General features: G+C 49.6%; 1 protein-coding gene across 2 annotated transcripts; it reads right to left on the bottom strand.

Moving 5' to 3' along the window:
- Positions 1 to 296: 296 nt before the first annotated feature.
- Positions 297 to 18,988, bottom strand: SDCBP2 (syndecan binding protein 2). Of its 2 annotated transcripts, none has more exons than XM_005568555.4 (9): positions 18,934 to 18,988; positions 10,256 to 10,328; positions 9,483 to 9,552; positions 8,210 to 8,310; positions 3,242 to 3,400; positions 2,519 to 2,694; positions 2,269 to 2,440; positions 1,128 to 1,219; positions 297 to 828 (listed from the first exon to the last, which is right to left on the bottom strand). In XM_005568555.4, exons 2-9 carry the CDS (start codon positions 10,307 to 10,309, stop codon positions 774 to 776), a joined length of 879 nt encoding a protein of 292 aa, XP_005568612.3. In that variant the 5' UTR covers positions 10,310 to 10,328; positions 18,934 to 18,988; the 3' UTR covers positions 297 to 773. The 2 variants fall into 2 exon arrangements, with proteins under 2 accessions (XP_005568612.3, XP_005568611.3); XM_005568554.4 differs by lacking the exon at positions 18,934 to 18,988 and adding an exon at positions 14,912 to 15,142.
- Positions 18,989 to 20,690: the final 1,702 nt, after the last annotated feature.

Raw genomic sequence — 20,690 nt, 5'->3', positions numbered from 1 at the left:
CAAAGCCCAGTGCTCCCTCTGCCAGCCCCACTGCCCCACAGTCCTACCCCGCCCCACAGTTCCATCCTGTCCCCAGTTCCAGTCATCCCTGCACCAGGCTGGCAGGCGGCACGTGACAGAGGCAAAGCCAAATCATGGCTCTCAGAGACCACACGGAGAAAAGGCCCTGGTCTCGCCACAGTTTAAGAGAAAACCAGCCCTGGCACGTCAGGGGACCGAGGATTCCAGAATTTTCAATTATCTTTTTATTTTATTTTCAATATTTTTGGGGGGAATCAATTACCTTTGCGGACGGGTTTTGTTTAAAATCAAATCTTTATTCAAAAGATAGTCAAGGCTGATAACTTATGCTGTCTGTGACAAAGAGCAAGTCAAGGCAAGGAAAAAGCTCTCACAAAGAATGTAGCTCTGTTCTCTCAAATGTGTAATTGTTTTCCTGGTAGAGCAAAATTTCTTGAAAGGGGCCCAGTTGCAACTTTAAGAAGTGTTTAGACGGCCTGCCTCCGTGTTCAGCATTTAAATCAGCACAAGAGAATCGGCTGCCTGTGGGCTCTGCCTGAGCCTCAGCCCAGCCTGGAGTCTGAGACTCCAAGGAGGCCTGTGTGTATAAGCGATGTACCCACGCCATCCCATGGTCACCCTCCTGGACACGCCCCCCTCACGGCAGCTCCCACCTTAAGCAGCAGGCCAGCTGCAACCCATCATCCGAGGGTGTTGCCCTTTGCCGCAGGAGGGCGGGAGGCCCACCCTGCCCACCCTGCCCTCCAGTGGCTTCAGGCATCTGGAATGGAGTGGTCCATGGTGTGGTGGAGCAGGACTGGAGACAACCTGGATACAGCAACAATGGTGGCCAAGTTGGCAGCTCCTTCTCTCCGCCCTCCAGCAACCTCCACCCCCTTCTGAGCCAGCGCATCCCATGTGGGCCTTCACTCCCAGTTCTAAGACTTTCGAATCACCAGAAGCCACAAGCTACCTTGGAGGGAGGGGAAGGGGAAGGGAGTATGGAGCTGGCGGGGTCTGTGCCCTGTGTCAGTGCTGAGAAAGTGGAGTGGCTGAGCCAGGTGCACCCGGGAGGCAGGGAGGTGAGCGGGATGGCAGAGGAGGGGTGAGGAGGGGTGCAGCCTTACTTTTTGACCATGTGCTCGTAGATCACACTGGGGATGATGGTCAGGGTGACAACGTTCCCAGCTGTGGCCAGAATCTCCATGATCTTTTTGTCCTAGAGAGGAGGCAAGTAAGTGATCACCCTAAGGATTGGGGACCAGGGGCAACTCTACAGGCCCCTCTGTGGAGGAGTCAGCATGGCCACTGCTAGAGGACACACAGATGCCTGACTGCAGGGCAGGGCTGCCTCAGACCCCGAGCCTGTCAGATGAGGGTCCCAGCAGACTCCCAGGTAAGGTCTTGCTTGAGTGAGAACATGGGTCTCCCACATGTGCCAGGCGGTCCAAACACTAACACTGTGGCCATAGAAGAACCTCTGGCCCTTACTCAGAGCCTATTGACCTTTACTTTACACATGTATGTAATCTGGTTACATGTTTTCTTGATTGTTCCAAAATAAATGCGAGAAGATGTGCTAGACAGGACTAGCAATGGCCACAGGTGGAAATAAAGACAAATGATCTCAAGAAGTGTGGCTGGCTGGGACAAACTCGGTTCTGAAGAGTCTCATGACCCTATGGATTTCTGAATAACAATTTTCTAAAACATTCCTACTACTGAACATGATCCACTATACAAAAAAAAAGTGCCATAAAGCAAGGAGGTGTCCGTGCAGCCAGCAATAGCTACTATTTATTAAGCACCTACTATGTGCCTGGCACTGTGCTCAGAGCTCTAGGTACACTGTCTTTTTCTTTTTTGGAGACAGGGTCTGTCTCTGTTGCCCAGGCTGGAACGCAGTGGCATGATCATAGTTCACTGCAGCCTTGACCTCCCAGGCTCAAGTAGTCCTCCCACCTCAGCCTCCTGAGTAGCTGGGACTACAGGCGTGTACCACCACGCTTGGCTAATTTTTTAGCTTTTTTGTGGAAAGAGGGTTTCACATTGCCTAGGCTGGTCTCAAACTCCTGGACTTAAGTGATCCTCCTGCTTTGGCCTCCCAAAGCACCGGGATTACAGACGTGAGTCACTGCACCCAGCCCTATGAACACCATCTTACCTTCGGAAGAGGACGCTGAGGCTCAGGTGGGGTAAGCAAGCTGCCCATAGACCTGAGCCCTCCCACCACCCAGCAGTCCCTCCCCGGTGCGACCACCGGCCTACCTTCAGCCCGATGACATTCTGCCCATCCACCTCACACACATAGTGGTTGGTGAGGAGCCCGTTGCGGGCCGCAGAACTCCCTTTGACCAGAGAGACAATCTTCCCCTTCTTGATCACGAAGCCGACATGGCCCATGCTGTCCTTGTGCATGGTGACAGTCCGCTGGAACGGCCTGGCGGAAGGGACAGTGAGATGACCTGAGGACATGGCCGGGGTCAGACGGAGAGGCTGCCCGGGCCTGGCTACTCACCTGTCCCGAACCACCATGACAATCTTCTCGGGTGATGCCTTCTTCACCACCTGATTGGCTTTGCGCGAGCTCCACCCAGCACAGTCACGCCCATCAATCTGCAGGATCTGGTCCCCAAAGCGCAGCCCCACAAGGGATGCGGGGGTGTTGGCCTGGACCAACTGCACAAAGAGCCCCTGGGGGAGGCAGGGTCCCAGAGTCAGCGTCCCTGGCCCACCCTAGGCACAGATCCCTCTTCCAAGCTGTTGTTTTCCTGATACTCCAGGAGCCTACAGAGTGCCAGGGGCACAGCTCTGTATGGCGGGCACCAAGATTACCCCATTTACTTGGGAGGAAACACTCTAGGCCTCATAGTTACGAAGGAGGTGGGTCAGAATTTCAATCCTGGCCTGAAGCTGCACGCCCCAAACACTCTACTGGACCATTCACAAAGGCATGGGTTTCCCTGGTATCTGCTGTCTATACCGTCTCCTGGAAGCTAGATGCCCTGGGCAGTGAATGGCTGGTGGGGAAGGGAGTCTCCTCCAGTGGAGGGCACTGCGCAACCCAGCACCAGCCTCGCCCAAGTCTCGGGGAGGAGGGACTGGGGGCAAGAGCCTGGCCAGTGGGGTTAGGAGGCGCTCTGCACCTTCCTTACTGCGGACCGGACCTCTGAGCTCTGAGGCCCGGCGGGAAAGGGCGTGCAGCTCGAGCTCCTCTTCCCACCCAGCCCCCGCGCCATACCTGGTCGACTGTCCGCAGCCTCAGTCCGGTCTTGCCGCGCTCGTCCTTGCACAGGTGGATCTCGCGCACCCCGGGCTTGATCTCTGCTCGCCGCACGCCCAGGCTGTACCCGGACACCGGTGCCACCATCTGGCCAGGCGCGGGGCCCGAGACCGCTGTCTGCAGACACCAGGGAGCAGGGGGTCAGCCCGGCCCGTGGGGACCCTGTGCCTCAGGAGACACTGGGGTGGGGGTAAGGATGGGGAAAGGAGGATGGAGCCGTCCCCGGGTCCCACCACATCCCCAGTCCACATTTCTCCCCTAGGGCCGAGAGGAGACGTGGCTCCACGCGGCCACTAGGGGGCGTCAAAGTCCATGCCCCTAAAAAGGCAGGGCAATGGGGAGAGAAGGGGCAAGGATACGGGAAGAGGCCCTTCATTTTCCAAGGGAAATTGGCATCAGGAAAAGACTCCTTTAAACCCCACTTAAAATAGAAAAAGTCACAGTAAACAGTGAGCAACAGGGGATAAAAGGACTGGATTTTTGTCTTGAAAAAAATGTAAAAATATAAAAATTAATGACGCAGAAAAAGGCAAGGAACTTCACTCTCCCAACACTATTAAAGACGGTACTGGAAGATCTAGCCAGCACCGCAGGCAAGAAAAGAGGGGGAGTCACACAGATCAGAAGAGAGGAAATAAAACGGTCCCTATTTATAGGTGTCATGATGGTCTACTAGAAAATCCCAAAGAATCTACAAATAAACTCCTAGATCAAATAAAAGAGTTTAGCAAGGTCCTGGGATACAAAATTAACGTATAAGATTCGATTGTACTTCTGTATACTAACAACGAACACGTGTAAACTGAAATTTTAAATACAACACCAGGCTGGACGTGGTGCCTCATGCCTATAGTCCAGCACTTTGGGAGGTCGAGGCAGGTGGATCACTTGAGCTCAGGAGTTCAAGACCAGCCTGGGCAACTGATGAAACCTCCTCTCTACTAAAAATACAAAAATCAGCTGGGCTGGTGGCAAACACCTGTAGTCCCTGCTACTCAGGTAGCTGAGGCAGGAGAATTACATGAACCGAGGAGGTGGAGGTTGCAGTGATCCAAGACTGAACCACTGCTCAGTGCAGCCTAGGTGACAGAGCAATACTCCATCTCAAAAAAAAAAAAAAAGAAAAAGAAAAACAAAAGAAAAGAAAAGGAAAGGAAAGGAAAAGAAAAGGAATACAATACAATACCACTTACAATCACTCAAAAAAAAAAGAAAAGAAAAGAAAAAAAAAAAAGGCCGAGCTCAGTGGCTCACTCCTATAATCCCAGCATTTTGGGAGACCAAGACCAGAGGATCACTTGAGACCAGGAGTTCAAGACCAGCCTGGGCAACAAAGTAAGACCCCCATCTCTGTTAAAAACAAAAACTCAACAAAACTTAAAAAAAAAAAAAAAAAGAAATACGTGTAACTCTAACAAAACACATACAGAAAATGTATGCTAAAAACAACAAAATACTGATAAAAGATATCAAAGAAGACCTAAATAAATGGAAGATTCTCTGTATTCGTGGGTTGAAAGAATTAGTGAAGCTGTCAATTGTCGCCAAATTGATACACAGATATGACACCATTTCTATCAAAATCTCTACAAGATGTTTTGCAGATCCAGGCAAGGTTAATCTAAACTTTATATGAAAAGACAAAGGAATTTAGAATAGCTAAAACAATGCTGACAAAAAGAATAGCGAGAGGAATCACTACCAAAGTTCAAGACTTATTATATAGCTACAGTAATCAAGACAGTGTGGTATTGGTGAAGGGATAGACAAGTATCAGTGGAACAAAGTAGATAATCCAGAAATAGCCTCAAATGAGTAAAGTCAACTGCTTTTTGCAAGAGTGCTTTCAACAAATAGTGTTGGCTAGGGCGCAGTGGTTCATGCCTGTAATCTTAGCAATTTGGGAGGCCAGTGCGGGGAGATCAGCTGAAGTCAGGAGTTCAAGACCAGCCTTTGGCAACAGGGTGAAACCTCATCTCTACAAAAAATACAAAAATTAGCCAGGTGTGCTGGAAAGTGCCTGTGGTTCCAGATACTCAGGAGGCTGAGATGGGAGGATCGCTTGAGCTTGGGAGGCAGAGGTTGCAGTGAGCCAAGATCATGTCACTGCACTCCAGCCTTGGTGACAGAGTGAGACCCCATCTCAAAACAAACAAACAAACAAACAAAACAACAAAAAAAGCAAATGGTGCAACCATGGCAAAAATATGAACTTTGACTGAAACCTAACTCCTTACAAAAAAATTAACTCAAATTCAATCATAAATTTAAATGCAAAACATAAAACTATAACAATTTTAGAAGAACATGAAGGAGAAAATCTTTCGGACTTAGGGCTTGGTAAATATTTCTTTGCAAAGTACAAACCACAAAAGAAAAAAAAATCAATAAACTGGACCTCATCAAAATTCAGAACTTTTAAGCTACAGACTGAGAGAAAATACAAACCACTTCTCTGACAAAGGACTTTAGAATATATAAAGAACTCCCAAAACACTACAAACAAGCCCCAGCTTGGCCAACATAGCAAGACCTTGTCTCCACAAAAAATAAAAGTAACAATAATAAAAGAAATTAGCTAGGCATGGTAGTGTGCACCTGTGGTCCCAGCTACTCGGGAGGCTGAGGTGGGTGGATCACCTGAACCTGGGAGGTAGAGGCTGCAGTGACCTGTGATTGCACCACTGCACTGCCGCCTAGACAATAGAGTGAGACCCTGTCTTAAAAAACAAGAAGAAAACAAGCCAATTAGAAAATGAGTAAAATATATGAAGAAACATTTTACCAAAAAGAATATACAGATGGTAATAAGCACATGAAAAGATGGTCCACATCATCAGGCGTCAGGGAAATGCAAATTAAGACCATGATGAGCCATCACTATACCTATCATAATGGCTAAAATATAAAATAGTAATAACACCGAATTCTGGTGAAGAGATGAAGAAACTGGAGCACTCACGTGTTGCTCACAGCAAAGTAAAACGGTACAGCCACTCCAGGAAATAGTTTGGCAGTTTCTTTTTGAGACAGAGTCTCGCTCTGTTGCCCAGGCTGGAGTGCAGTGGTGTGATCTTGGCTCACTGCAGCTTCCACCTCTTGGGCTCAAGTACTCTTCCTGCCTTGGCCTCCTGAGTAGCTGGGACTACAGGCACAAGCCACCATACCTGACTAATTTTTGTATTTTTTGTAGAGACAGAATTTCACCATGCTGCCCAGGTTGGTCTCGAACTTCTGGGCTCAAGTGATCCACCTGTCTCAGCCTCCCAAAGTACTGGGATTACAGGCATGTGCCACCAACCTGGTGGCAGTTTCTTTAAAAAATCTAAACATACATTTGTCATACAGCCTAGCAATTGCACTTTGGGCATTTGTCGTAGAGAAATGAAAATGTATGTCTACAAAAACCTGCATACGAATAACTTTGTTTATAACCACCAAAAACTGGGAACAACTTAATCATTCTTCAACAGATTCAACAAACTGTGGTACATTCGCATCATGGAATACTACTCAGCAGTAAAAAGGAATGAACTATTATTGACACACACAACAGCCTGGATGGATCTAGAGGGTATTGTGCTGAGTGAAAAAAGCCAACCTCAAATGGTCAAGATACTGTACGATTCCACTTATGTAACATTCTGAAATGACAAAACTATAGAGATGGAAAACAGAGGGCTGGCTGCCAGTGCTAGGGAGGGTGGCGAGGGGGCAGGCATGACTATACAGAAGCAGCCTGGAAGGGAGGTGGTTGTGGTGATGAACTAGTTCTGTATGGATTGCGGTGCTGGTTACATGAGTCTACACACTGATGAAATGACACAGAACTAGAGACACTTGTTCCCGCATAAGACTCCTGGTTTTGATAGTGTGCTACAGCTGTGGAAAATGTAATCGCTGAGGAAACTGGGTGAAGGGTACTAATGACTTCTCTGTACTCACTTTGCATCTTCCTGGGAATCTACTGTTTAACGATAAAAAGTTAAAAGCCATACACAATTTTAAATTATAAAAATATGTTCATCTTATATTTTTATCAAAATTAAAGTTGAAGGCATTTGTGTCCTAATTATAGGAGCAAAGAGTGATGACAGTGGGGCTGCCTACAGAAGGACCTTCTTTGCTTCATGTCTGCCTTTCACAGCACGACCATGAAGGGGGCCATTGTGGAGAAACACCCCAGGGTGCCATCAGTTCTTCTCAGGGTCCCACACGGCCTCATCCTTGTGGATTTTCTCCTGTCAGATCCTCATTTTGGCAGTGGGTTTGTATGCGTCTATGACAGTTCTCCATCGTCATGTCCATCAACTTCATGAAATTCCCCAGCCTTAGCAAGCTTTGCAGTTCGTACTTTCAGTTTCATCGACTCAGGATGAACCTGGCAGGAAGACTGACAGGTGGGATGCAGGGATGCTAGAGCTAACTGGTAAGGGGCTTAGGTGGGGACTGATTCTACAGGTGAATATGTTTTCAGTAGCAAATATTTCTGTGATGGTGTCTTTTGCCCCCAAAGCCATGGAAAGCAGGAATTGAGCCTCGTTTAATTTGGGGACCAGAGCTGGGTGACAATCTCCTGCCCTCTCGGCTCTGCTTATCCATGCAGGCAGCCCTGCTTTTGATGCCCCCGGGTTCACACTGGGTTTAACAGCCTCCCTTCTCATCCAGCTCAGGCCCACGGTCAAACAGCAAGGCCTGGTTCCCCAGCCCCAAGGCTTATGGGAAGATCTGAAACCATGAAAGCCTACAGTGCTTTTCATGAAGCCTCAAAATGAACGGTGCCATCAAGAAACAGAGCCACCAGAGTGCTGGGGAGATGGGAGGTCTGAGCACAGAGAGAAAGAAGGTCTGTTGAAATGGCAAGACCAAGAAAGAGGGAGGATTGGGAGGTTCTGCGCCCACAGCAGGCAGAAGCCAAATACATACACTGTCACCCTCCGGAATCTGAAGCAGGCTCTGCTGGACTTCTTGGCTGGAGAGGGAAAGACCCATATAATTTTCCAATTCTGCCAAGTTTGGGTACAAAACTGATGAGGAAAGAAGGAAGAATAAATGTGTCATTTGAGGGCATGTGCTTCCGCATACCTGCCTGGCTCCCCTGTGGCTGCTCATTTTTATTAAGCAATGGAGCCTGGGAATGGTGTTTATTTCCAAGACTGCGGGGTATCCCCAGGAACACTCACTGGTGAACGCTCCTCAGAGGGCCCAGGTGCAGGGTGGCACACCGAGTCCTCATGCACCACTTTGCTATTCAACTCCACTAACTTTATTTGACACCCAGAAACCTCTGCATCCCTCACTGAATGGTTCCCACCAGGACTGGCAGGGTCCTCATCCCTTCTTATAAGGATTTGTGTCCTTATAAGAACAGACAACAGAGGGTTCATGCATGCGCTCTCATGCTGTAGCTCTCTCGTGTTCGCGTTTTCTTTCTCTCTCTCTCTCAAGCAAGTGCACGGAGGAAAGGCCATGTAAGGACTCAGTCAGAAGGTGGCCATCTGCAAGCCAGGAAGGGAGCCCTCACCAAAACTGAATTGGCCAGAACCTTGATCTTGGGCTTCCAGCCTCCAGAACTGTGGGAATATACATTTCTGCTGTTGAAGTCATCCAGCCTATGGTATTTTGTTATGGAAGCCTGAGCTGAATGAGGCAAGTGGGGTTCTGGTCCCTTCTCTCTTTGAACCGCTATCTGCCGTCCACTTCTCCCCCACCTGCTCCCACCCCAGACCAGCCACAATTCCAGCAAGGAAGTCTGACAAGTGTGGTATTTCATTCCTGGGGTCACACAAGATTGGGTCACCAGACGGTGCTGACATGCTGATTTATGGTGACTCGAATCGTTTATATAAACAGAGGCCCCACAAATGATATCACATTCTCAAGGCAGCCTTGCTGGGGGCACCAGAGAGGCCGCAGCTTTGCTAACTCTCAGCTGGGTTTAGAAGGATAAACAGGTTCACTGGGCAGTCAAGGAGGGAGGGGAATAGCATGGGCACAGGCCCTAGGAGGTGAGGTGACTCAGCCCAGGTCAACCAGGCAGTAAGAGGTGGGTGGCAACTGGGAGCCTGGTCCTCTCCTCCTTCCATGTTGAGTGCTTAACCCTGGAGCCTCCCATACCTTTGGCATTGCCAAGCTTCCCTGATGACCTCTTCCCTGAAAGGACTGGGCACCCAGGAGCCCCCCACTCCAGCTCACCTACCTGGTGGTGGGGAAATGGCTGCCGCCTGGACTGGCAGGGCTGGCATCTTGGGCGAGGCTCTGGCTTGGGCCTGGGGAGGAGCAGGGAGCACTGGTCAGCTGTGGCCAGGACCCCAGGAACCCCAGAGCCTGGAGCTCCATGAGGCCAGGGTCTGGGCGTTAGGTTGTGAGTGGGCCTGGGGTGTGGGGGAAGTGTCCACCAACCCTCAGGGCTGAAGATCATGTAAACATGGCCTCCATGGATGTGTCTTTTCCTGGGAGGAGGTTCTGAGGAACTGTGACCCACCTGATGTCACAACCCGTTTACTGCCTGCAACAGGCAGAACATCAAGACCCATCTCCCAATCAAGTTCTCAGCTGCAAAGTCCAAAATTCTCAAAACCCACTGGAACCACAGAGTGCTGGGATGGAGGAAGAAGGGGGCTTCTGGGGGCTGAGCAGACCAATGCCCATGCCCACGAGCCTTGTTTCCTCTGAAAGCCTGCCTGAAAGCATGGGGCCTGCCCATTCTGGAGAGAGGGAGAGCTGGGCCTGGGCAGGACAGAGCGGGCATGAGAGAGGCATGCGTGCAGCTGCTTGGTCTTTTCCGTTCTTGCTGTAACACCATTGGCATTGCCCCCTGGATGTCTTCTCTGCCCAGCAGACCCTGCAGTGGAGACCTACATGACCTGAGGCCTAAGGGAATCTCCAGGTGGCCCCAATTCCCAGCACCTTCCAGGATAATCCCCAAGGTCCCCTTCAGGGAGTCCAGATGAGTGGAGTCTGGTGACTTACCTGAATGGCCTGGTCCACTTTTAGGTCTTCTAGAGATGGGTACAGGGATGACATGGCTGATTCTTGGAACACCCTGCAGAGTTCAGAGGGTGGGGAAGGATAAGGATGCAGCTGATGCCACCTTGAGAGGAGGCACAGACATCTGCAACAGCAAGTGGGTTGGAACTTAATATTCAAACAGGAAGGCAGCAGGACACTTAGAATCCCTCCCCGAACTCCACCCCTAATCCCCTCTCCATTTTCGAACTCTACTGTATTCCACCCATCTCTAGCCTCACTGTCAACTTTCAATCTTGGCCACAATGAAGTAAGACCAGTAGGAGATTTATAAAGACTCTCACACAAACTGTAGCAGAACTTAGACCCTCAACAGGGCACTGCTCCAGAGGGAGGAGGGAACGGGGAGTGGAGAGGCACCATGAGCACTTATTTACTAAACACCTTATCATTGTCTCCGGGAGAATCAGCAGGACCTCTCAGCAACGTACCCAGAGAAAGTGAAAGGAATGACCTCTCAAGAAATGTTTTATTCCCTTCCTGACGAAACGTGGGGAAGGAGCAGTCTGCCTTTCTGGGTTCCTTCCCTTCACCCACTAACCACTGGCTCTGTCACACTCCCAGGCTTCGCTGAGGCAGTCCACTTCCACTGGAGCCCCTGTCCAACCTCCTTGTCACCCTCGGTTCCTGTGGGACATGCCTTGCCTGGCTCCAGGCACTACGGTCACTGCCCCTACCATCCAGGACCCTGCCCTCCAGGACAGCACTGGGGCAGCCTCCTGCCTGAACTCACCACTTGTCCTGACTGCAGTTCTGAGGGGTCAAGGTGTGTCCTATTCACCCCACTGAACCCACATGTGATAGGTACACATGATAAAGGAATGCCTCCTGGTGGCACAGGAAACTGAGGGGCCTGTGCCAGGGTGATGTGACTCCAGGCTTCCCAGGACCAGATCTGCTGGGTACCTCCCTGAGTGACCACAGGTGCGCCGAGGACATCCTTATCCATCACTGCTCCTTCTCCTCCCTCTGCACCTGCTGCCTTGACCCCCGTGTCATCGTTGGCCCCACTCCCACTATCCCTTCTCATCTGTCATCAAATCCCATCTTTCCCACATCCCATGTTGTGCAGGTCCCCATCATCTCCCTGGCCCTCCCCAGGTGCCACGACACCCTCCAAACATGCTGCTGCCTCCCCTCCTGCCCTCCTGCTCCTCTCCAGACAGCAGCCACCAGGCCCTTTGTGTACACACTTGGGATGTCATGCCCTGGCTGAAAGCCCCCCAGTGGCTCCCCTGCCTTGGGAATGTACTTTCCTTAAAGTGGCTCACAGGGCCTTCACGATTCCACCAGAGATTGGAACTGGTGGGCTCAGGGCCAGATGGAAATATATTTTATTTGACCTTGTGGAGTACTGTCAACGTTCAGATTACCAGCTTAAATGCAAGGCTCAAGGTACTAGATTTAATAATCTAATTTCCCACTGCTCCTGAAAAACAGGAAGCTTTGGCAACCCTGGACTGTAGCAGAGTAGCTACAATTGAGTAGCAGCAGACTCCAGGGTGACCCAGTCCACCATCCTCTATTGGCTCTTACACCCAGACCATTGTACTCACTGCCGCCAAGTCCCGATAGGTATTTGTTTGTAACCCTTGTCTACTTCTCCACCTTCATTTCTTGCCTTATGTCCTTTCAGCTGCTACTTTCAGCTCCAGCCATAATGAGCTACTTTCACATCCTTGAATGTGATTCCCTCCCGTCTCTTTTGCATGTGTTATTCCTTCTATCTGGAATACCCCTCCTCTCCCTGCTCCTTGCTTGGCCAACTCCTAATGATTTTCAAGTCTCAGATCCGCAAGCTCCTCTTACAGGAAGCCTGCTTTCATTTGTTCTCCCCCTAGCCCCTGCGCCATGTCCTACTCCTGTTGAGTATTCACGAGTCCTGTGTTGCCTCTTTACTTGTCTGTCTACCTCCTTAGGAGTTCCAAGATGGCAGGAACAGGGGCTTCTCCTTTGCTGTGAAGCCTCTAACCCCTAGCATGGAGGCTAGCTCAATAATATTGCCAAAAGCAGCGCATTCTACCTGGGCTTCCACCTTTTTCCTTGTAAAGCTCTAGTATCCTAAGAACATCCACCTTCCTGGATGAAACAAGGACCAGAAGTCCCAAATGTGCCTCTCACAGTCCTGTTTTGTTGTTGTTGTTGTTATTATTATTATTATTTTGAGACAGGGTCTCACTCTGTTGCCAAAGCTGGAGTACAGTGGCGCTATCTTGGCTCACTGCAATTTCCAACTCCCGGGCTGAAGCCATCCTCCCACCTCAGCTTCCCAAGTGGCTGGGATATAGGTGCATGCCACCACACCTGGTTAATTTTTGTATTTTTTGTAGAGACAGGGTTTCAGCATGTTGCCCAGGCTGGTCTTGAACTCCTGGGCTCAAGCAATCTGCCCGCCTTGGTCTCCCCAAGTGTCGGGATTACAGGTGTGAGCCACCATGCCCGGCCTTTTGTTTTTAAAATCTGAATTAGTGCCAATATTTAAAAATCTGGAAATACAAAATTCATCACTTCTGACTTGTATTGAAAAAAATATAAACATTTGGCAAGGCAAGAGCTGGAATAGTGCATGGCAACACTCAGCCGGGCTGAGTCACAGCCTACCTCGTAGATGGGGCTGTATGTGCTTTCCTGTTTCCCCAAGTACCCATCAGCCCTTCACTGATTTGTGTTGCCTGCTTGGTTCCTGGAGGCAGCCAGTTCCAGACCCGTGCCCTAGCCTGGCCTTTGGGGTAGAAATGACCGTCCCAACAGGACAGGAATTTCCTAGGAGGAGAGGGAGTCTGGCTCTGACTTCCTTAGACCACCTGGGGGAAGAGACCCCTTTGCTTATGGCCTTCCCCACTGTGTACGCACGCTGAGGTTTTTAATCTTGGGACAGTCCTCAGCAGCTATCATCTGCCAAAACATGACCTGCCACCAGGACCATGCATGAACAGATGTGAAAGTAAGCAGCCACTCCTGCCTGATTTTCCTGACATTTAAGCAGTAGAGCACTTATATTTTTGTCAGCTGTCCCCTGGGAGAGCAGGGAGTCAGAGATCCATTTCCTGGAAATCACTCCCGGGCCAGATCACATAACGCTTTTTCTGTGTCTGAGACCCTTTCACCACTGCCACCTTCTGTGGGTCCATCTCAGTGCTGGGATGCGGGGAAGTGAGAAAACAGGTACAGTCGTTCCTTGGGCTACGTTCCAGGACAATGCCCCTCACCCCCCACCCATCGGATACCAACACCCACAGATGCTTACGTCCCTTACATAAAGTGGCATAATATTTGCATATAACTTACGTACATTCTTCTGTATACTTTAAATCATCTCTAGATTACTTACAATACCTAATACAATGTAAATGCTAAGCAAAGTTATACTTTATTTTTATTTGAATTTTTGTTGTATTTTTTTAACTTTTATTTTTAAATACTTTCTGTCTACAGTTGGTTGAATCCATGGATGCAAAACCTGGGATACAGAAGGCATACTGTATCCCCTGCCTTGTAGCAGCTCACAATATAGTGGGGAATGGTTCCCTGATGGCAAACATGCTGTCTTTCATTCAATCATTCAAAACATTTGAGTGTCCACTGTGTGCCAGGAATGCTGGTCGCTCTGCTTTGCACATCATCCTCCTTGGTGTGATGCTCCTTCAAGTCTCAGTTCAGATGCTACTTCTCTGCTTGGCTTTTCCAGGCTGCATCATACCCAGCCGCCTGGCTGGGTCTTCCCATGTATTCCACCCCTGACCTGTACTGCCCCTGTTGCCAAACTATTTATCAAATTAGGTGATTAATATCTGGGTATTTTCTTACACTGGACTTCACTCATAAGGGCAGGAGCTCTGTCCTGTTCACACATGATCCTTCACCACCACGATACTGCCCAGCACACACATGCTAGCAAAAATTATTTGACTGAATAAATCAGTGGTTTTCCAAGGAACGGATTGGAAATTTGTGTGGGCATTTTTGGCTGTCACAAGGCTGAGGGGACAGTCATATTCCTGGGGGGGGGGGGGTGGGCAGGGATATGAAATTCCTGTAATGGATGGGACAGTCCATTACAGTCACCATAACAAATGGTCCTGTCCCGCACAACTTTCAGGTATCTTGCCAAACCTTCAAGTAAGCCAAAACTCTGTTATAATTGGTTGTATATACAATCACAATGAACTTTTCCCTAGTTTTAATACACACTAGATTGTCTGGAAATGCATACACTAGGTTGACTGTGGGGAGTTACACTTTGCTCACCATTCTGGAAAATCACTGCCCACCCTCTCACCACGGGTGAGTCACCCGAACAGCATGCCCACGTCTGTGCGCATGAGTAGCTGTCACAGTGACTCCACGCTTCTACATAAATATATTTAGCCTTTGACTCAAGATATCAGATATAAACTGTTCGCAAAATTCAGCTGAATATTGTCTTCTAGTAAATCTAAGCTGACTCCTAAGTCAGGTACAAGCATGATCGGGTGTAAGCCAGCCTCAGCTTTTACAAAGTGAAATGCATATTCTTTTATTAGAAATTACTTTCATTTCCCTGCCTTCTTTATAAAGAAAGGGCATCATATTGATTTTTTTACACGGGGGAACCATCACCTGGGCTGCAGCCTCAGGACGAACCTGTCCCTTCCGTCGGCCTCAATTTCCTGCTTTGGGAAGTAGGAGCCACGAGGCACAAACTCCATCCACTGCGCCACAGGAGAGAGGTCCAACGCAACGGTCCCTAGGACCTGCCTCCACCCCAGCCTCAGTTTCCCATCTGTCACATCGTTCCATGATTCCGAAACGACTACAACTCTCCTCGCAGCCCCAAACCAACCGGAAGCTACATCTTCCGGTTGCTACAGGTTACGGCAGTTGCTATGGGCTACGGCGCCTGCGCAGAAACCCCGTCAAGTGACACAGCAGCTTCTGGAGCGCATGCGTCTCGCCCACCGTGGCCCGCGGTAACTCCCACGATCCCTAGCGGCTGCGGAGTGGAAAATGGCGGCCTCCTTGCCGCTTGGGTTACTAGAGTCCACCCAGCCTCGTGCTTTCTTCGGGCGCCCGTAGCTGGCGCCGGCATCCACAAAAATAGATCAGGTAAAGCAGCAGAGTAAGGGATAGGAAGGCTTGGTCGGGCTCCGCGGCCCCTCTTTACCGAATTGGAGGCTGCGCGGGTGAAATAGAGCTTTAAACTCCCCTGGCCTCTGAACACCATCTGTATCCTCCGAAGGAGGAGGACTTATAAGATTCTGTACTTAAGGCAGCTGTGGAAAGGGAGGAGAACCAGGTCGGCCCGCGCGCTCCCAGCTGCTTTTGCTCTCCCTTTGGCTTCGGAAGCGTCAATTCCCAAAGTATTTCCTACCAGTTGTGACGTCATCCTTCCTCCCACCCTTTCTCACCCGTTTCTTGTCTGGCCGTGACTTCTGACCCAGTGTTGTGCAAAAAATGCCCCGCCTCCCCCAACGCAGATTCACCTCGGTTCCCACCCACCAGTGACTGAGTGACTGGGCTTCTGCTGCCTAGGGAAGGGTTCTTGACTTGGCTGGGCAAATCAGTTCCCACAGCAAAATCAGACCGAAAGCCTGTTGTAAGGGGCTCAGGCAGTTGGATCTGGCGTATAGGAGGAAGGCTAGGGCAAGCAGGAGGGTCTCCTGGAGGAAGGAAGGAGACCCTGACTGGGCCGTGTAGGATGGATGTTCAAGTGGGAAGAGAGTGTGCTGTTCCAGGGACAGGGAGGCCCAGGCCTGAGAGTCCAGTTGCCTTGTGGATCCCGTTTACCTCGCAGGTTATCCAAACTGGTCTCATAATTTTCCCCAGCTGTGCCGCGCCTCCACAGCAGTCCCACTAAATCCACCCATGGGCTATGTCAGAAATCTGGGAGTTATCCTCACCTCCCTTTCCCTTCTGAAGCCATACCTAATTCTTGCGCTCAAATTTCTGTGACCTGACTTCTGGTAAGGTTTCTGTTGTTACCACGTCGTTTCTCCACACATCATGAAATTCATTTATTCCAAACTACTTTAGGTTGAGTGCTAAAACTCAGCCTGCTAGTTCATGCCTCCATGCTTTTGCAGGTGCTATTCCCTCTGTCTTAAGTGTCATTCATGCCTTCTCTCTTTTCCTTGTTGTGAACTCTTCTTCCTCCAGTTCAAAGCTTTCCCCCACATGTACCCATGGAGATTAGCAAGCCTCCCTTTTCTAGACTACAGCATTTCTTCTATTTGCCTCTTCATCATTCATTCCACAAGTGTTTATTAATCACCTACTGTGAGCAAGGCCTTCTGCATTTCCTGGGTTGGATTTCTATTGTGCGTGTTTGTTTGCTCATCTCCCTCACTGGTCAGGAAATGTCACTCATTTGTTAACCCCCAGTGCTGAGCACAGTGCCTGGCACACAACAGGCGTCCCATTACTATTTCTGAAAGGAGTGGAAAAGCAGGCACAGAGAGAAGAGAAAGCCTGATATCCTAAATATACAGTCTTTCTTCCCATGCCTGTCTGTGTTTGCAGGCAATAAGTAAAAAGTCTTTCGAAGAATAATCTGGGCCTGGAAAGGGAGAGAAACCACGACCCTAACGAGTTAGGTTGAAAGGCTGCCTGGCTCCTATAATCTGACAATGGAAGTTTGCTCAGTTCTGTGCTGATGGCTTCCCACAAGTAATTGGCTTCTCTGAAAGGAAAAGAACCCACCTAACCCCTCTCTCCCAGAGGAATTTTCCTCTCCCACAGCCCTTTCCAGATTTCCATCCCTGAGCTTCTGTACTTTTTGATATTATAAGCAATAACAACACCCACAGCAAACCAGTAGTTGGGCTTTGGAGATCAGCAGGGCTGACAAGGGGACCTCAGCCCCCATCTTTGAACTTAGAGTGAGAACACTCTGGAACACTTTGTTCCAAAGAGCTGAAGTGATGAGACTCCCACTTGTTCCTGTGGACAGCTCATCCATCCTTTACGAGACAGTGTGCGGGAGGGAAGCGTGGGTTAGAGTGTCAGAGGAATAGCTCCTGGAAGGCCAAATTAGCCCAGGGATATGGTGAGTCGGAATAGAAGAAGCTGTTGCTAGGCCACCAGCATGTCCCCGCTCCTCCTCTCGGGGCTGCACTGCCTGCTGGAGAAAAGGTGCGACTTCCTCATGAACCCAGGCCCAGGCAGGGCAGGGTTCAGACTGACTGCTTCTGACTTGTGAGAGCACAGCATAGTTAAATTCCTTTTGAATGTCATTTCTTCCTTTGTAATCTGTATAACAATAGTTGCATCACAGTTATCTGGAGACTGAAAGATTTTTAAAAAGAGATAAGGTGTATATGGAAAGCATTTAGCACAGTACCTAGCACATAATAGGCATTCAGTAAAAGTTAACTGTTTATTCATTGTTTCACACTTACTTATTGAGCACCTACTAAGTCTGAGTACTGTTCTAGGTATCAGCAGTGAAGGAAAGAAGAATTGGTCCCCAAATGTACTTTCTTTGGGGGAGGAGCTGGATAAATAGGCTCTGTGACTTTGTGTGCTATATTAGATGGTGGGAGGCACTGGAGAGAAACAGCAGGATGGAGGGTCATGTCAGGAGGTTCAGAAACCTTGCTGGCGGGGTGGGGTGACATTTGAGGAAAGGCCTAACGGAGTGGGTACAGCCATTGCAGAGGCTCTTAGGTGGGAGTTGGTGTTGCGTTTAGAGAGCATCTAACCAGTGAGAAGCCGGTTGCGCAGAGAGGGAGTAAGGAGGAGTAGTGGAGAGGAGGCTGGAGAAGTGACAGGGGCCAGATCCTGGAGGGCCTGGAGGCCATGGTGAGGACTCTGGCATTTACTGTAGTGAGATGGGAGCCACTGGAGGATTTGGAGCAGCAGAGTGCCAAGGTACAAGGGTTATTTTGACAGGCCTCCTCTGGCTGATGTTTGGAGGATGGGCTACAGGGCAGGAGTGGGAGCAGGAGCCCAGGTGGGAAGTGATGGTGGTGGAACTGTCATGAGCTTGGGCCACTGTATGTCGAAGCTGCCTGTCCAGTGCCTGCCCAGCCCATAGCAGGCTCGTTTTCTGCCCCATTTTCTGAGACCCTGCCGAGGAGGGCATGCACTGACTCCTGTGTCCAGTATGTCATTCCATGCTCCTGACTTTGTGGGCTATTTTCAGTCTCCAGATGAAGAAGCCAGTTCTTAGAAAGGTGAAGCCCCTGGCACAGTTCCCCAGCAGGTGTTTCAGTGCTGTAGCAGGAAGGTTTTTGATAGAAACAGCTTCAGGCCAGAGAAGGAGGCCTGGGCTGTGGATTCCTTGGGAGAAATGGGCTTTTTGCCTGCCTGCAGCCTCTGGTTTCAGCTGAAATTGGCCTTTCAAGGAGCAAAGTGTGGGTCTCATCTCCTTGAGCACAGTCATGGGCAGTCAGAAGGCACCGGGGGCCCTCATGATGTCTAGGTGAAGAAAATCACTCAGCCATCAATCAAACCTGGCCCAGGGCTAGGATCAGAAGAAGAAACCCCACTTTCACACTTGACTCCTGGAGTGAAGCACTTGAATATGAAGTTGCCTGGGAAGTCCCAGAAGGGAAGGGGCAGGGAGGGAAGGAGACAGGGTGAGGGCAGGTCTCACTCATCCCAGTCCCAGCCAGGATCAGGTCAGGGCCCCCAGCGCTTACCTGCAGGCCAGGTGCTGCTCCACGACCTTCTCCAGCCACTGCCGCTGCTGAATCTGTTTCCCTCCCTGGAAGATAGCCCTGTCTCAGCTGGCTTCCTGCTCTGGGAAGGGTGGTGCCCATCCCCTGTTCAGCTGACTCACCTTGGACTGGGATGGGCACAGGTGAGGGCTGTGGCTGGGTAAACAAGGCAGGTTGCCAGCCCAGAGGAGGCCTTTGGCCTTAGTCTAGATTTGGAGGTGGGATTAAGGCCCTCACAGCTGCTGTTCAGAAGTTTATGAACCAAGACTTGTTGGCCTTTTCTCAAATAGCTCTACATTTGGGTTGGACACCTAGTCCTGCTGATCGCGGAAAGCAGTTGACTAGAGGGTGGTTTGTGGTAGGTATCTAGGGGTCTAGGCCAGGATATTGAAAAGTGGTCATATCCTGTGACCCAGCATTTCTTCTGGGAATTTGTTACAGTGGAGTCACAGCGCCCATCCATCACTGCTGCTTCTAGTAAGGAAAACGTAGAAATCCCAAATGCCCATTTCTGTGGTCTGCTTAAATAAATCATTATCTGTGGAAGATCACAGAGCTATTAAAGTCATTTAAGGAAGAAGGTATGAGGAAATATTTCTGAGATTCTAGTGAGATGTTGAAAAATCAATATTGTGAATCTCCTCTTGCATTGTGTTTTCAGTTTTTGTAAGGTGGATGTGTGTTGAAAGCAGTCTAAAATGCTGAGGATCTCTGGATGGTGGCGTTGAGGGTGAGATTTTCAGCTTGTACTTTTGTGTGTTCCAGGGTGGTTTTCTGTTTTGTTTGGTTTTTGTTTTTTAAGTTAGCATTTGCTCTGAATGCTCATGACTTTTGTAAGGGAGAAGCAATTAAGTTTGATTATTTTAACGGGAATTTAGATTGGTTGTCTCCTGGGAGTGGAACTAAGGAGCTGTGTGCTGAGGTGGAGATTTTTTTTTTAATGGCACATTTTTTGGTGTCTTAAATTTTGAAAAGTTTAAATGTACTACTTATTCCAAAAATAATTATATGAATTTGAACATAAAAGGAGGAAGAATTTAGTTTAGATCCTGATGGGTTTGGTTGGATGAGGGTGCCTGTCCCACTGGGTGCCTGGGCAGGGACGGGGGCCCCGTGTGCTGGCCAGTCCCATGAGGATTGACGGTGTACACACTCAGGGTGTGTCAGTATCTGGGTTGTTCTCTGGGCCAGGCAGGCCCACGTCACAGTCCCCATGAACCACCTGGCAGAGTTGAACTAGCCTTGAGCATCAGATCTTCTGCCTGCCTATGAAGAGCTTACAGCCCAGAGTCCCACACAGGAAACACACAATAGGAGCAATAACAAGAAAGACATTTGCCACTAATTCAGCACTTACTCCCAGAGAGCACAGAGATACTACCCCGGGCACTTTAAAGGCATTATCTCAATGGCTTCTCATGCCTTCCCTGCAGAGTAGGTGTGACTCACACCATTCCTCCAGGTGGGAAACTGAGGCACAGAGGCAAAGTTTCTCTCTCAAGTTAGCTGGAAAGTGGGCCAAGGCCATGTCTTCTCTTCTATGGGACACGCTGTTTCAGAAAGCTGAGGTGTGGGGCATACCTCAGGGTAAGCTACATGGCCCTGAAGCTGAGGTAACGTGGGTAATGGATCCACCTTAGGTCAGGTCTCTAGGGCCAAAGCAAAGTGGAAAATAGAGACCCTAATTGAACCAAGCAACTCCTCCCCCACCTCACTTCATTCAGTCATGACCTGAAGGG

Source organism: Macaca fascicularis, chromosome 10 (genome assembly GCF_037993035.2).
Source record: "Macaca fascicularis isolate 582-1 chromosome 10, T2T-MFA8v1.1".
Taxonomy (NCBI): Eukaryota; Metazoa; Chordata; class Mammalia; order Primates; family Cercopithecidae; genus Macaca; species Macaca fascicularis.
Note: the sequence above shows the minus strand (reverse complement) of the source record. Positions and strands in the feature narration are given on the sequence as shown.

Excerpts from the sequence above, each read along its gene's own strand:
- SDCBP2 (XM_005568554.4), bottom strand. The coding sequence starts at position 15,000 with ATGGAGTTTGTGCCTCGTGGCTCCTACTTCCCAAAGCAGGAAATTGAG. Across the intron at positions 2,695-3,241 it reads GGCTGCGGACAGTCGACCAG|GGGCTCTTTGTGCAGTTGGT; the intron begins GTATGGCGCGGG and ends TGCCTCCCCCAG. Across the intron at positions 2,441-2,518 it reads GTCATGGTGGTTCGGGACAG|GCCGTTCCAGCGGACTGTCA; the intron begins GTGAGTAGCCAG and ends CCCTTCCGCCAG.